Here is a 16769-nt window from a genome sequence, read left to right as displayed (position 1 = left end):
GCAGGCTGGTAAAAAGGCTGGGAATCTTCCAAGTGCTTTACAGCAACATTTAATGTCCCCAGGTCCCAGGGTGTTCCATTAAATGGCAGGTTTGATGAGAAGCAAAACAGTGTGCTAGCATGGCTATTAAAGATGAAAGGGGACAATTTGTGTATTTCAATTATTCCAGTCTATGTGGCTATTTACAGTACGTCATTATAGTTAAAATTTAAATAGGTGAAAAAATATGAATATAAAGCATAGCATATTTTGTTGGACAATTAGAAACTTTAGTTCATATGTGAAATAAAGTATTGATATCCTGTCACACTTAAAATGTTTTTATTTTCATATAATCATAACATTAATTCAAATTTTTATTTAATACTTTGTTGTTAACATAATTTGAATAGACATTGTGTGTGTGTTTGTGATTGTATACATGTGTTTCTGCATGAGTGTGAATGTTTGTGTGTCAGCGATCCAAATTCCATGTCTTTCTCTCTTACTCTTCTTATTTTTTGAAAGAGAGTCACTCATCAAACTTCCAGTTTGGCTGCACTGGACAACCAATTGGCTCCAGGGATCCTCCTGTGTTTGCTATCCCAGAGCTGAGGTTGCAGCTGGAGGCTGTTACAGCCAGACCTGGATGCTGTTACAGCCAGACCTGGATGCTGTTACAGCCAGACCTGGATGCCAAGGACTGAACTCCAGTGCTCAAGCTTGCTTACCCACTGAGCAATTCCCCAACCCATTATTATTTTCATATATTGTTGACTTTTAAAAAAATAAAGAATCCATAATTATTATCATCACATGACTATTCTTTAAAAATAGTTTTTGATACAGGAGGGATGTCAAAAATGAATTGCTTTTAATGTCAAATGTAGTTGATGGAACACTAAGAACAGAAAGATTGGTTTCAATCAGATGAGATAAATCTTCAAACAAAAAAAGAGCTTGATTTTTATAGAGATTAAGATTTTCTTCATGCCAAAGTATCTTGAGGGGATTAGAGAATTTGTTTCATGCATGTAGCCTTCTGGATGGGAAGCAATGTTCTACTACCAGAGCAAAAATCATCAGGTATGGGCTTCCTGAGTGTCCTGACAGATAGGCTCCTGGTACATCGTTCAAACTGATGTGTTACTGTAGCTGACATGGGGCAGATACAGAGAAGCATCCACTTCTTTGGCCAGCCTCATGGCAGTAGGCCAGGTAGAAGCATTGCCCTATGGGTAGCAGTTGTACCCAGGCTGTACAGTCCCAGCACTATTCTGCATCTCACCTTTCTTATGGCTTGATTCTTGCTGGCCTCTGTCTGTTTTCAGTGGTTCCCACTCATTTGCTGAGCCTCGCTTTTCATCCTGTCCTTTTACATCCTTTTTGCCTGGCTCAGCCTGCCTCACTCTCGATCAATTGCAATGCATAACCCGGCCAGAACACAGAGTGGAATGGAATTCTGGCAGATTATGGAAGCAATGGAAACATGGTAGGTTGAGTGAATATGGAAGCAAGAAGACACAAAGGGAAAAAATTACTATGCTTAGCAAATGGTAGAAATCTCCACCCAGAAAAGAATTCACATGAATTAAGAAGTAAATTCCTGAAAGGGCAGCCATGAAATAAAGGAGGTATCCTAGTTAGTCCAAGCAATCAGAACAAAAATACCAGAGATTGGATTACCTAAACTACAAAAATAGTTTGTACAATTCAGGAATTTGGAAGTCTAACAACCATGGTCAGGTTCTGAAGATAACATTCCTATAGGCTGGAAGATGGTAGACAGTTACTGCATCCTCTCAGGTAGAGAGAAAGGAAGCACTCTGGTTCCTCTTCTTACAAAGGCAGTAATGATGGTTTACTTTCATGACCACACTAGGTCACAATGGAATAGCATGAGATATGAGAAATTCCTATTTGCATAGAAGTTTTCTGTAGCTGGCCCTTATCACAACTGTACAACATTCTATGGGGTATTGAAGGCCTTATTGAATCTAGTTAAAGGACTTTTTAAAAGACCCCTGCAATACAGATGGAACTGTGTTCTTTCTATGATTCCTACATTGCTGTTCTACCCCACAATGTGATGCTTTTTTAAGATGGAGCCTTGGGAGGTGATTAAGATAATAAGGATAGGAAAGAGGACACAATTCAGCCTATATTGCAGGAAGGATATTTTTAAAAGCCTTCAACTAAAACCAAAAGGGCCTTGGATACATCATACAAGATTGGGAGGGGTGATAAGAGCCAGCTCCAGAAAGTTTCTATACAAACAGGGAAGCACTTAAAACTCATGCTATTCCCACACCTAGTGTCGGGTGGATAGGTGGGGGAAGCTATATTAAGAATCTTTTTTAACAAGCACTTCGAACTGTCAAGGCCAGCAATACAAAGGCACTGAATTAAAACAGTAGGAACACATAGAGGGAAAAGGAAAAGTCTGGAATCCAGAGATAGTTCAAAGGTGGAAGCAACAGAATTAGTCAGACATCTGGATGTGGGGGTGCTGGAGAAGGAGGAATTCAGAATGACTCATTTTATTACTGGGTAACTGGGAGGGGAAGAATGCCAGTCATCTAGTCAGAAGACACACACAGAGAAGTGGCCAGGTCTGGTCTGGGAAATCTTAGGTTGAAGGAGCTGGTGGGACACTACCTACATTGATATTTTTAGGACTAGAGCTAAAAGAGATAAGAAAGAGATAAAGCCCATTGAGAGAGTTTGGGGTTCATTAGAAAAGACATTGAAGTAGGGAAGGGTGAGATCACCCTTGGTGAGAGACAATAATCTGCTCTTTGGGGCAGGTAGACGGTCTCCTGACGCTTTGGTGCTGCATTTTAATGGGAGAAGAAACACATTTGGAGAGGATAAGGTTTTTAGTGCCTTAAAGTGAGGGAAGCCAATACAGAAGTAAGATAAAAAGCACCAGTGCTCCTGAGTGTAAGAAAAGAGCCCTGGCTTGTGGAAAAGAAAGCTGAGACCAATCACCCTTCCCCATGAGCTTTATTAGGAGAGAGCATCCTGGTCATGAGGACTTTGTGATTTGGCCTTTAGATGGGAGAGCAATTAGGAGGAATAGAGCGTCCTATCAGAAACAACATGACAGGTACCTAAAGGCAAAAAGATGCTTCCTTTTAAAACCTGGAGATATGCTCCACCATGAGCAATAGCTTAAGGTAAAATGTGTGTGTGTGTGTGTGGGAGAGAGAGAGAGAGAGAGAGAGAGAGAGAGAGAGAGAGAGAGAGAGAGAGAGAGAGAGAGAGAAAATGAGAGAAAGAAAGGGACAGAGAGAGACAGAGACAGAGAGAATATCTTCAGAACAGAGAAAGAACCAAAAACTGAGAGAGGAAAGGAGGAAGAGAAGAAAGAGATTGTGGAGGGGGATGGGGCATGGGGACAAAACCTATGATCTAACTTGATCATGTGGTGAGGAAGTGTAAGTTTGTCTTTCTAGAACTTTCTTTATAGATGGATAGTTACTGAAATTAACAGAAAGCCAATTGTGCCACTGTTAACTGTTTGTTTTGACAGAGGAAATTTTAAGGATATATTTCTCTTCATTTTCCATAATCTAACAATGCTAAGTACCATGTAGAGGAAGAAACAGCAAATACATTGTAGGAAAAGTGTTCCTCACTATAAGCCCTTGTTAATAATAATAATTTTATGCCTCAGATTGCTATACTATTATAGAGAAACTTCTGTTTGTGATTTGAAGCCCTTCATTACACTTCCAAGATTTTCCTAAAATGGCATAAACAAATAGCTCATGGTAGACTGTGTTTGGAAGAATGCAACCTTGAAAGTAGTAAAACAGCAGAGGCTCTAAGAAATTACCTCTATTCAAACTATATTTTTTGGTTCAGTTTGATGGCTGAAATTAAAGTGCTATAAGCTGTCTCTGATATTGAACCACTTATATGTGAGGAGAACCTCATAAAATTGAACTTCATGCTGTAAAATCCCTCATTGGGCAGTACCTTCTATAGTATCCAAAAGGAAGCTACAAAAGTGGAAGCTTTCCAATAAGTGTAGTTGGGAAGAGAAACTGGAGCTCAATCAGGAAAGGTGAATTCTATAGTGTGGCTGATGGGCTTGGCCACATGAACAGTAGCATCTGTTGGTGATGGTGTAAGAATCCTAAGGTGCGCTCTGGGTACTGCTCCAAATACAGGCCGAACTTCCTGTTCCTAGGCTCTGGAGAGAATATTCAAGAGTCCCTAGCAGCTCTAACCTTGGTCTCAGGCTGTGTTTACTCCAATTCATGGCAGCTTAGATTTCTATCTCATTTCAGCTTTTTAGAAACCAGAAATGTCATTTTGTACTCTTTGAACTTGGTCTCATGAGTAGTAGGGATCTCAGTGTTTGAGAAGCTAGATGAATCCAAGTCTTCATTGTTTGAAATCCTGTGACCATCTTAGCTATCAGACCATTTAGAAACTTTATCACAGATTTAACTCACTGTAGAGAATGATACCAAGGTAGCTTCAGGGATACAGTATGCATATGTGAAATTGGGTCAAAGGTAATTGTGTGAGGTGCTGTTCCTAGGCCAAGTTGTTTTCTACATATCTCTCATTAACTGGACCACTGAGTTTCGTTACAAATCTTTTCTGGTCTATTATTCTCTCTACTGCTTCAATCTCACAATTATTCCCACATACCCACATACCTGAGCCCTGAAGTATTGCCCTAGGTATTGTTGGTGGTTTCTTTGTTTCTTGGTCCTTACTTTTGCTTCTGCCCCACTTCCCTGATGTTTCTTTTTAACTTTCTAAACTACATTCAATCTCAAGAACAATCCAAGTGCCACTGACTTCCGAGGTACTCATTCTGCTGCCTGCCAAAAGTGAACAATGTGTGGCACTCATCCTCACTGCCAGACAGACTGACAGTTGCAACTCCAATTATTCCTTTATTACAATACCATGCTCAAGGCAGATTTATCTATGTTTCAATGTATCTTAGGCACAGCTACTACCTAAGAAGTTTCTAAAAATTCATGAAAGTGTGTTAAATTCTCTTAAAACTAGAAACAAACCAACAAAAACTCAAAGGTTTTTAGGTTCAAAATGTTACTAATGTGTTGAGTATACAAGAGGATTTAGATAGGTATTTGGAACAATGGATTGATATTTTTTATTCTATTCAAATTATTGGAAGGAGATTCAGAATTTAAGAGTAAGGAGCCATCTCCAGTGTCACACCAAATACCATTGGATTCCTGTTAGTTCTAAAATTTACAATGGTAGTCATTATAATTAGGAAGAAGTTTAAAGAAACTTGCAGTGTATTTGGTATAATTCTAACACCTCTCTGGATGTTTTAACTTTGCATAGTGAGATTATGAATATAAAGAAGTTGCTCTGCTGAGTGTTGATGTGGCAGATACTTCTGATACAATTACCCATGGCCTGAGGTCAGTATTTCTATTTTAGTCAAGCTTCAAGAATGGCATGTATAGCTTGATCATGGTAGCCATTTTTGTCCTGGGAGTACTTTTATTCCGGCTCATCAAGTTAAAGTTTGTCTTTAACAACATCAACATGTTGGAAGCCAAAGTACATGGCTTGAAACTGAAAATAGACCCCCAAACAGAGTTATTAAATTAATAGCCTGGAAATCCAAGGACAGGTAAGATTCTACACAGAGCCTTACCAACCTAAGACAGAAGTGCATTGCTTTGGATAATTCATAGTCCCTGATGGGTAAGAAAGGCATTCTTGTCAGAATGACCTAAGACAAGCTCAGTCTAGTTTATGAAATAAAAAAGGGGGAGAGGCAGAGAGATTTTGGGGCTGCTTGGCAAGAATCTATCATTGGCCAAGGACAAGGAAATGGACTGCTTGGCAGAAATATGAAATTGGCCAATGACAAGGAAGTGGGCTTCAGACAGGAATCTGACTTTAGGCTAGAACAAAGAAGCAATTTCAAGCAGGAATCTAAATCTTAGGCTAAAACAAAGAAGTAGGCTTCAGGCATGAAAATGACTTTGGGCTAGGACAGGAAAGTAAGCATAATTATTTTGGTCATCCCGATGAGCCCTTAGAAATAGTGATCTGTGGGATTATAGTATGCGAATGGGTCCATTGTTGGGTTGAATTATGGATCCTGAGCCTGCCCCTCCCAAGGGGCTTGCACCTCAGCTCAGAGAGGCAGAGGCACAGAAATTTGACTGTGTTCACTCCACACTGGCACTGGGTCGACATTGGACTGTGTGAAGCTGCCAGGATTCTGTTCAGGTGTGGGAGAACATAGTCTGATGTCCCATGGAGACTAGAACTCTTGAGTTGGGGGGTCCCCAGGCCAAAAGGCAGCAGGGGACCATTTGGTTCTCAGGCCCTTGGGCTCCCAGATGCTGTTGGCAGGCTGCAGAAGGGTCAACCAAAGTGGGGTCGTACAGGCTAGATTGGCCTGCAGCTAAAGGGTGGAGGGAGAGAAGCTCTGGCTGTGTCCCGTGGGGATGACTCTTGGTCACAGCAACTCGATTGCCTGTGTCTCTGTGGCTGGAACATAGAGAGATCTTTGGTGGGAGATTAGGCAGAGGCTCAGTAGTTGAAACCTTTCTCTATGGTTCCCCATGGCTGGTGGTGGTGGTACATGCCTGTAATTGCCAGCATTCAGAATGTAGAGGCAGGCATATCTCTGTGAGTTCGAGGGCATTTTGGTTTACAGAGTGGGTTCCAGGTCAGCCAGGGCTATAGATGGAAATTTTGTCTCAAAACAAACAGCAAAACAAAAGTCCTTTTCATAGTAATGTTGTCATAAAATATAATTTTGAAGATTTATATGGTGAAGGAGTCCCAAAGAGGCACAGAGCCCAGTGCCCATAATAGTCAGGATGCAAATCTCACTCTTTTACCCTGTCCTGGGCTGCTAAGACCTCCTTTCCTAATGAGAATATCCAGCTTACTGCAGTCAGCAAACTGCTCTGTTAACTCCTAAGAAAGCCCAACATAGGAATGCCTATGACATTCTTTTCAATATTTGAAAAAAAGAAAAAGCACAGTGAATATTGTATTCACTGATAATAAGCCCACGTGTTCTAACTTAAAATGTCAGTGCTCTTTGCTTTTAGCCAGAAATAAGTCTGCTGGCAGCACTGGAGAGCCCAGACTGCTCAGAGGTGCTGACACACTGTTAATGCAGAGATTTCTGGGATATGATTAAAAATCCACATGTCAGTCACAGAACATATAAATATACATCTTTTTCTAGAAGCCATGGAAGAAAAAACTATGCAGAAAAACATGCAATAGTTGTTTATTTTTTAATCATTTACTTAGCTGTTTTTCATCATACCATTCATTTATATAATTTTATCTGTATGGTTTCAGAACAGCATCATTATGTTCATTATGTTTTTATTGTTTTGAACAACTGTTTGATGTCTCTGCCCAGGGTAGTGTGAGAGATTGTGCATGAGATAGAAAAATTTTAAAATGCCAAGTGGAGAAAGGGATACAAAATGACTAAAAGGTCCCTTAACAGCAAATACATTGGAACACAGGGGGGATTTTCTACATGGCTTTTTGTCTCACCTTACACAGTAACACTGAGCTGAAAGCTGACAAGAAAAATGCCAGTCGACTAATAATGACAGTTGTGACACCAGTCATCAAAGTCATATAATATCAAACTGACCGTGTGTCAAGAAATATTTTTGATATTTGTCTGAGCAGACACTTGATCAAATTTGCTACACTGAAATATGAAGCACAGGGACCTTATACACTTTAAAATTAAATTACTCTTATACGTGGAAGTTTCGAGGACAGCTTAGTGAAGGCAACTGGGTCTTACCAGACACTGAAAATGAATACAGAATGGGAGTCCAGCGTGTGTTTGATCTACCTTATTTCCCCTTAAAAATAATTTCAGATCTGTCTTATGAAGCTAATAGAGTGTGCTCTTATAAGCCTTGTCTCAGCATCGTGTGATTTGTGGTTAGTATACATGGGCCACTGTGAGATCACTACAACCGAAATTTGTGTGGAAAGGGAGGGAAGAAAAATGCCAATAATTGGCCACTAGCACCAAGGACAGAGAATAGCAGTACTTTTCTTTCCACTATTCAGAGAAAAGTTGTAACATGTAATGGCCACAAATTTCTCCTATGGCATTATATCCACTTTTAACAATCTACTGGGACAACTCCTCCATCTACGGGTGCTCTGTGATTTGCCTGGATAGATAGACCACTGTGATAAAATGCCAAGGGAGCCAGGAACATAACTCTCCAGATATATTAAAGTTTGGGGCTTTAACTTTTTGGAAGGCTGTGCTGAGACACAATCTGACAAGTTGACCTATAAGAAAGACTTCATAGGAATGAAAGAAGCCCACTTATTCCAGTTGTACCAACTGAGTCAATCACCAGGTGACTGGTGAGCCGACTCAGACCCAAGAGAGAAGCTGTTACTATCTCCTAGCTTTAGAGTTAGCAAATATGGAGTATCACACAATGGAAACCAAGAGCCAATGATTGAGCCACTCTGGTTTATTACATACTTTTTAAGTTACTAAGTTTTTATTCTAGGTGTTTTACCTGCACAAATGTCTGTGTACCATGTGCATGCCTTGTGCCTGCAGAAGCCAGAAGGCATCAGAATCCCCTGGAGCTAGAGTTAACAGAATGGTTGTGAGTAACCATGTGGATCTTGAGAATTAAATCAGATACTTTGTAAGAGCAGCCAGTGCTCTTAACCACTGAGCACTCTTTCCAATCTCCTTATTATAATTATTTTTAATACAAGAAAAATTAAGGTCAGATTTGAAGGTAATCAGAAGATCAGACGGAATGCTTTTCTGTTTCAAATTGTATGGGCGCACTGGAAATTCACCAAATATGATCTTTTATTCTCAACTTTGAAAGGTTTTTTTCCCCCTTGCTTGCTTTTAATTTGAAAACTCATTAGTCAGTGTATATGAAAATACCAGAAAGCTAAATTTAAATATTATTATAGTACGATTTAACACTGAATTAGAAATTTGAGAATTGAGGGTTAAATAACTTTTAGATTATCTCCTCAACCAGGGAAACTAATAGCATTTGTAAAAATAGGATTAGGGACTTTTTCCCTTTTAACTTCTCAGTAAAGCAAAAGAAATATCTACAATAAAATTATCCCTGAAAGCCTTAATTTAAGCCAGATCCTGAGAGAGAGTTCAAATTCTTTTGGTTTATGCCAAGCCAAACACTGAAGCATCAAACAAATATTCCTCAGTTCATTTTCAAATACTGCCATCTCTTTATTCTTATGAGTTCACATATGATATAACATTAAGTAAACAAATCTCTACACATGATCATGAGGTCATTTTGATAAAGAATAATGCTTGGAAGGCCATTCTTTCCTAAATACTTACTTGTTAAACTTCTGGCAATTATTCTATGGGACCACATTAATTTGAAGCACCCAGATTTTTTTATTATGAAGTTTTCCCAAGGTGTCACTAGTGAATCTGGGACAAAATACATTTGTATATAAGTTCAAATATAATGGCAAACCCTGAGTGGAAATCCTGTGTTTGCAGCAGGAGTTATATTCAGAGTTGCCATAGCAGCCACCCACATTCTCTCTCACACACACAAAGGGGCGGTGAGGAAAGAGGAGAAAGCAGTTAGCAGAGAACAGAATCTATTGTTGAAAAGACAGAGGTGCCCATCATCGTAATTACAAGCAGGGATCCTAACTCAGTCTGAACAGCATTGATGATAGAAGATTTCTTAGCACAGGACTACTTTCTAATCTCCTTACCATCTGTACCCTCAGCTTTAAACTATACCAGATTGTGAAGTAATGCAGGAGGAAGGGGTATTTTGGCTAACCATGAACAAACAAGAGCTAGAAACATTTAGTGTTTCCCTATTTAAGATATCTTGAATATCCCCATTACCAGGAAAAGCTAAGTTTGAATAGATCTGAACAAAGTACTTTGCTCTCTCAGTATCTCCAGCTATAAGTGGGTAAAATGAGTACCAACAGTTATAAGATGTTACACACTTTCAAAAATCCATTACACATGATGACTTATTAAACACAAATAATCATAAATAGAAGCTAACATTTAGTAACATGTTAAAAAATTAGTTAAGTAATGAGTGAGTAAAAACAAGGCCTGAACCACAATAAGTGCTCAGTAAATGTTTGCTAAAGTCATTATAATTCATTATTATTAATAAAGTATATTAAGTCTCCATTATGCCTAAAGTGCTAAGGTTTACAAAACATGAGTTTCTAATAAAAATACCAACAGGTGGTCATCAGAATAGAGGTCTAAGATGTGAAGATTCTACTGGAACATAAGAGGCCAATGCATTGTCCCATAGCAATGTCTCTCAAAGACAAGTTAGGATATTAAAACATCTAAAAATTTTATTCTAGTTGCATATTCATCACCATTGACAAAGGTTGGATATGTAGTGAAATCTATTAGTACTCAAAGAGGGTGCAGTTTCAGGCTTCTGAATGCACTCTGCAATTTCCCTTCCATCATTGTTTGATCACATATTCATGTGCAGATATATTTAGAGTCCCTACATAGATACAAAAAGTCCACATCAGATTTAGACCAAGGCAATAGATGAAAAACTGCCTCGTGCCTTCTGATTCACTCATTTAAAATCTTCCTTGTAAGACTGAGTTCTGCATATTCCAGCAGAGAAGAAGCCTGCAGTCAAGCAACTTGGTGAATAGAAAAGAATATGCCTGTTGGCACATTTCATTCAACGAAGAAAGGTACCTCACAATGTATAGGAGAATGCAAAGTTGATAGGCTGAAGAAACTAGGGAATTTGAAAACATCTTTGGGGAGCAGAGTGAACAGGCATGAATGGAAATATAACAAATAGTTTACAGCAGTCAGCAAGGAAGTGGCACACAAAATGATGGGCTAATACTGAATCCCAAGTGCTATACAAATTTTCTTGATAACATCATTTTGAAAGAGCAGGCAGTGAGGGGTACAATTATCATGGTTCATAGGCTCAAAATTAGGTCTCAGTCCAACACTGGAGATGCTAAAGTGGACTGATTGTCACAAGCCTGAGGCTAGCTTAAACTGCATGGTGGATTCTAAACCAATCTGGACAACAAGCAAAATGTTATGTTAAAAAAAAATGGACCATAGCAATCTAAAGTATGTACTCTGTGACCCTTAAATTTATCTTGCACTAGAAATGTTATGCACATTGGTACCTTTTTCCCTTTCAAAGTTGTCTTCTACTTAGCATCTTTATTTCCAGTCTTGGAGAGAAATATTGCTAGGTAGTACTAGAGGCTCACTGTGTTTTTAATGTGTTTTAATGACATGATTACATTAGAAACACTCCTATCATCAAAAAAGCTTCTGGAATATAAAAATAATTCTGAGCTTTTTCAAGCCATTAGAAATAATCAAATTTGCTTTCAAGCTGAGCCAGATTTTTTATTTTTATTTCTTTTACAATTTTTTTTTTTGTTACGTTGAAATCAGAAAGGAGTAGATCTTGGAACCACTGAGAAGAAGGAGTCTCAGAGACTTCTAAATTCTCTGAACTTCTCACCACGGTTTATGGAGAAAGTCACAGAGAACAAGATTATAAGTTTGTATTTCAATCCCACAGCTGCACACCGGCTGTGGAGGTGGGAAAGCTGAGGACACACATGCTGGGGTCAAGAACTGTCTGCCAAGGCTGCCCTTCCCCCCATCCCTGCTGTTAGTGACAATCAACTCTGATCAGTCATCCCTGCTTCAAGGTCTTAGGATGCCAACATTCAGAGCCTGGATCCTACCACCAAACTGATGGCAAATATTCACCAATAGAAGAAAACATAACATCTAAAGTTATTTTCGTGAATTTTATTAGGAAATATTAAAGTACCAACGCAGATATTATAATGATGTAATTATCAGTAACCAAAGAGCCTTCTAAAATAAGAGTCCCTTCTCCACCAGCACCAGAGAATCAAAGAGCTTGAATAGGCAGCGAGGAGTCCAGACAGTTCTCTAAATTATACTATTACAACATCGTGGGGAGTGCCAAGGAACAAATTTGTTTCCATTGAGTCTTATTTAATATAAAGACAAACATATTGACTAACAGAAATTCCAATGGCAGTATTTATTTTAATGCAATCAGCTACCCACACATGACCTCAAGAGAGCCAGCTGAGTTAACATTATCACAGCACAGCCAGGAATGATTAGAAATAGATTGATTGGCCAACCGAAAACCATTAATGTTCTATATATGACTCATGTTATGGCACAGAAAAAAGTTTCATACTTGGAAGAAGGCAAATACATCCCCAGGATTATGCGCTGTGCTGTTAATCATTGCTTACCGTCAGATACATGGCAGCATAGACACTCAGGGCAGCTTCTTTGGATGGGAATGTTTTCCTTGCTCGCATGATAAGGTCTGGGTTGCCTGTGCATGCTTCCTCCCCACTGATGAACTGTGTGTACTGCTGACATCCAAGCGCCGTGTAGTTGGGCTTACACAAAGCCAGAAAGTGTGGAGCCAGGTTTCCTGTAACCACTTGCCCAGCATTTACAAAGATATCTGTAGCAAACAGTCCAAATGCATAAATTCCTGAGGAAGAAAGACAACAAACAGTATTAGCTTACTGTTTCTTTAAAAAAATGAAAAACTTTATAATAAACCAGTATGAAAATATTTTAGAAACTGCACCACATTCCATACATGCGTATTCTCAGTTCTTTACATTTTACCTCTCCTCAGTTTCTTCCTTGGCTTTTTGGCAGAGTTAAGGGTGTTAAATTATTTAACATATTGAGCTGTCTACCACTGGCTACATTTTCATGCATGGCAGGTTTGTAAGACATAAAATAAAGGAAGAAAATATATTCTGAGACTTTGTTTGGGTGGTGCAGGTTTTTAAGTGAAGAGACAGATCCCCCGAGAGAATGCAGTTGAACACATTTTAGTAATGTTAGCAATCTCTTTTTCTTTCCCTATTTTTGACATTTATTTTGAATCACACCAACATAAAACAAAACAGTCGTGTCTCTTTGATTATGCATCCTAAGCTCATTCAGATGGGTAACACCTCTGCTGGAGGAACCAGCTAGCAGGAAAATCTAATGTCATCAGTTTCCATTTAAATATCATGGAGAAATCTTAAGCAGAATGTTCTTGGATTAAATTTCTACATTGCCTTCAGAAACACATTTGTCAACGGCACAGAACAGGGACCAAGTGTCCCACTTTATCGTGTGTGGATTTGCTTTCTAGTTATCTGCTTTGGAATGACTTAGGAAACAAGCAGGCAATCAAGACTCTAATTTTCCACTGTCTCAACAACATTAATATCTGTTTACTATGGTTACATGAAAGTGTAAATTTAAATATGCAGGGTTTTTCCTCCTTTTTAAATAAACTTAGATTTGCTTGAATACCAAAAGCATTTTTTTTTTAACTTGAAGTCACTGGCCATTTACCCCATAAAAGCTGAAAAGGCCAAATATATTTCTAGTATTAGATGTGTAATGTGTAGATGTCCTTTTCTTTTTTTCAAATACTATGGACTATTTGTGTATGAACAACAATTATTCTCCTACCTTGGTAAAATAATTCTTGTCATTAATATTAATGATATGTATCAAATACATTTAAAGGTGTGCTTTGGTTGTGAAGATATCTACTGGTGTCTAATTTGAAGTAATAAAATCCACTAGGATTTTTATTTTATCTTTATTAAAAAGTCATATTAATTTTATTATAAAAGTGAGCTGTTCTTTTTAGTTATATATTTCAGAACTGCTTATTTTTCTAAGCCTTCCATGACTGGCTGCTGTACTGGGAAATCATCAAAAAAGTTACAAAGAATCAAATAGTGCTCCACTATTAAATATTCTTTTAATTTTCAAAATATTATGTAAGATTTCTTTGTGCACAAAAAAACCTACATATAACAAAATTCAGAGTGGCCAAATGTCGAGGTGGAGGTGATAGAAACATTGATTTTCTCTTTTATGTTTTGAAAGAAAACAACAAGAATCCCTTTTTTGTCTTCTAAGCAGTGGCCACTAATCATACCAAAGACAGTTCATAGAAGCAGAAAATCAGGAGAGGCAGAGAATTGGGCGCCAACTGATGTCTGTGAGATGTTAATGTACAAAAGTGCACATATTTTTGTCCTTTGGGAATATCGAAGAGTAGCACTGGCATCTGAAACATCTATACTCCTTGAAATGTAGGCTAAGATGTACTCATTTTCTTAACTAAACTGTTCTTTTTATCTAGTGCAATAGGTCTTCCTGTTTAAAATAGAAATACTTGAGAAAAGTATAGAAATGTCTCTTGATACTTGAAAAGTTTCCAAATATGTCTTAGAATTAAAATGTCAGTGTCTCAGGTCCAAAGCCATTATTGCGGTTGATGGCACAGATAATTTTCAAAATGGGATTCTGCAGGCACAGCCACTCTTTTGACCCAAAGAACAAAGTTCCTATGCAAAATGCAATCTGTTTATGCAGTTTTGATTCAATCACAACTTTCATTGTATTATAACAAATAAGAACCCTCGGGTCACCATAAAGGAGCAAAAACGAAAGGAAATTTATATAATCAATAAGGAACATGGCAAACAATAGGCACACTCCCTATTGGGGCACATGTTCTTTACAGATAGGCATGCAAATGCAGAGACTGTTTTACTTCAACAACCCAACCTAATTTACTTAGTAGTACTTAGGAACATACTGATTTTAAGTACTTTTAGTTTTTCAAATGTTATTGCTTGCTACTTCTTTTGTTATTAAGTGGTTCACATACGAAGAGAGTCAATATTACATTACTCATACAAAGAAAAATAATTTTAAGGCACACACATATATATATGTATACGTGTGTGTGTGTGTGTGTGTGTGTCCTTCAAAAGAGACCTGGAGGCTTTGGAGATATCTCACTTGACAATAGTGAAAACTTCAGCTGTCCACCGATAGTCTTCAGAGAAACTAATAGTCCCAAATCTTATAGTGTAATAGAAGCTAGTATCTAGTGTAGTAGCAATAGAATAGTGTACGGTTTGTTGTCTCCAAAGTTTTCATCTTGAACCGCACAACATGAGACATATACTGAAAAGTTACAGGATCCCACATAAATTTTGCAATGTTTATCAAAATTCACCTAATTCATGATAAACTTTATTGTTCCATAAAATTGGTTTATCTAGATTTTGGTTGAATTACAAAGATGCTTAGTGATTTGTCATTCTGTTAGTGCTAACCTTTTTATTTTTTTATTATTTTTTTTATTTTTTAATTTTTTCTTTTTTATTGGATATTATATTTACATTTCAGATTTTATCCACTAACCCCCTTCCCCCCACCACCCAGGAACCTCCTATTCCATCCCCCTTCCTCATGATTCTATGAGGATGTGCCCCTACTTACTCCCCCACTGCCACCTCCCCACCCTCGAATCCCCCCCCTCACTTGGTGTTCATCCTTCATGGGACCAAGAATCCCCTCTCCCACCTATGCCCAACAAGGCCATTCTCCCCTTCATGTACAGGTGGAGTCATGGGTCCCTCCCCATGTGCTCCCAGGCTGGTAGTTTTAGTGCTAACCTTTTATAGCATGAAAAAAAGTATAGGTGTCTTTTGTTCTCTAACAAAATTCTCAATGTACCTTAGTTTTTGTAAAAACCAGTTCAGGACCAGCCCAAGGAGTATGGCACATTAAGTATCACATTCATTCTTCTGCCAAGTTATCATCCTTGAGTGACCTACTCAGGTTACTCTTCCTCCCCATGCATTCATTCTGAAACTCCATTCATGTGTAAGTCCTTAATTTTCATTACACACACTTCAGTTTCTTAAAAAATAATATTCATGATTTTTATTCTTTCTTTATTAATGTGAAAATTACATCTAGGATGATCTTAAAAGTTGTCTCATATATGATTGTTGTTATTCAGAAGAATAAAAGTAAGTCAATGGATACATACCAAGAAATCGGACCGTTCGGCGTACCAGTGGGTTTATGTAGCAACAATCTCCAGTTAAAATAGTTTTTTCCTGGTTTTCAAAATCCCTTGTAGCTAATTGCAGGCAAAACACTGCAGTTTCTCCAACTATTATCTTGCAAAGAAATAAGAGATTAAAGAATGTTAGAGTTTCACTAGAATGAAAGTTAATTTTATTTAAAAGGCAATAACTATCTCAATATAAAAATGATGTACAGTTGCTAAGACCCTTCAATTTTAATTTTTTCAGCATACATAAATTATATTTCTCTCAAAATTAGGAACTAGGAAAGTAAAAATTAAAAAAAAATATAATACTTGATATGTACAAAAGTGTTTAAGAAAATTCTCAGCTATTTTTGTATATAATTTTCATTTTTTTTAAAAAAATGGCTGTACCTTGCTTAAATCTGAACTCTTCTCTAAAATTCAAAACAGATTTTTCTATGATCAGTGCATTTTATATATATATAGAAAGAAAGGGCACAGTGACCCTATTGGTTTGTAGTTAGTATTTATAAAGATTTATCATGATAAAAGATTATATAAAGTAAGTTTTCTGCAAATACTTTGGAGAGATCTTATATAGACATGTTTATTTGAAAATATATCAATATAATACTGTTTATGAGGAAAAATTAATTTATGGATGTTTAATCTTGTGATGATTCTATTCTGAGAAATTATCAAGAAGTTTTAATAATTAGCCTATTATTTGTACTTTACTACAAATTTATTTTAATCTTCATAAGACAGAAGAAGTTAAGATATTACCATATGTAAAGTAAGTAAAGAAATCTAGTGTTT

General features: G+C 37.5%; 1 protein-coding gene across 2 annotated transcripts in view; it reads right to left on the bottom strand.

Annotated features, from left to right (window-relative positions):
- Positions 1–16769, bottom strand: part of Plppr5 (phospholipid phosphatase related 5) — a 103237-nt gene that overhangs the window by 46004 nt on the left and 40464 nt on the right. For both annotated transcript variants that reach the window (XM_034501489.2, XM_034501488.2), the window contains exons 2-3: positions 15945–16077; positions 12313–12563 (exon numbers count right to left, since the gene is read on the bottom strand). In XM_034501489.2, the coding sequence (XP_034357380.1) occupies positions 12313–12563; positions 15945–16077 (384 nt within the window). The remainder of the gene's footprint in view (positions 1–12312; positions 12564–15944; positions 16078–16769) is intronic.

The sequence above is a fragment of the Arvicanthis niloticus genome, chromosome 4, assembly GCF_011762505.2.
Source record: "Arvicanthis niloticus isolate mArvNil1 chromosome 4, mArvNil1.pat.X, whole genome shotgun sequence".
NCBI classification, from domain to species: domain Eukaryota; kingdom Metazoa; phylum Chordata; class Mammalia; order Rodentia; family Muridae; genus Arvicanthis; species Arvicanthis niloticus.
Note: the sequence above shows the minus strand (reverse complement) of the source record. Positions and strands in the feature narration are given on the sequence as shown.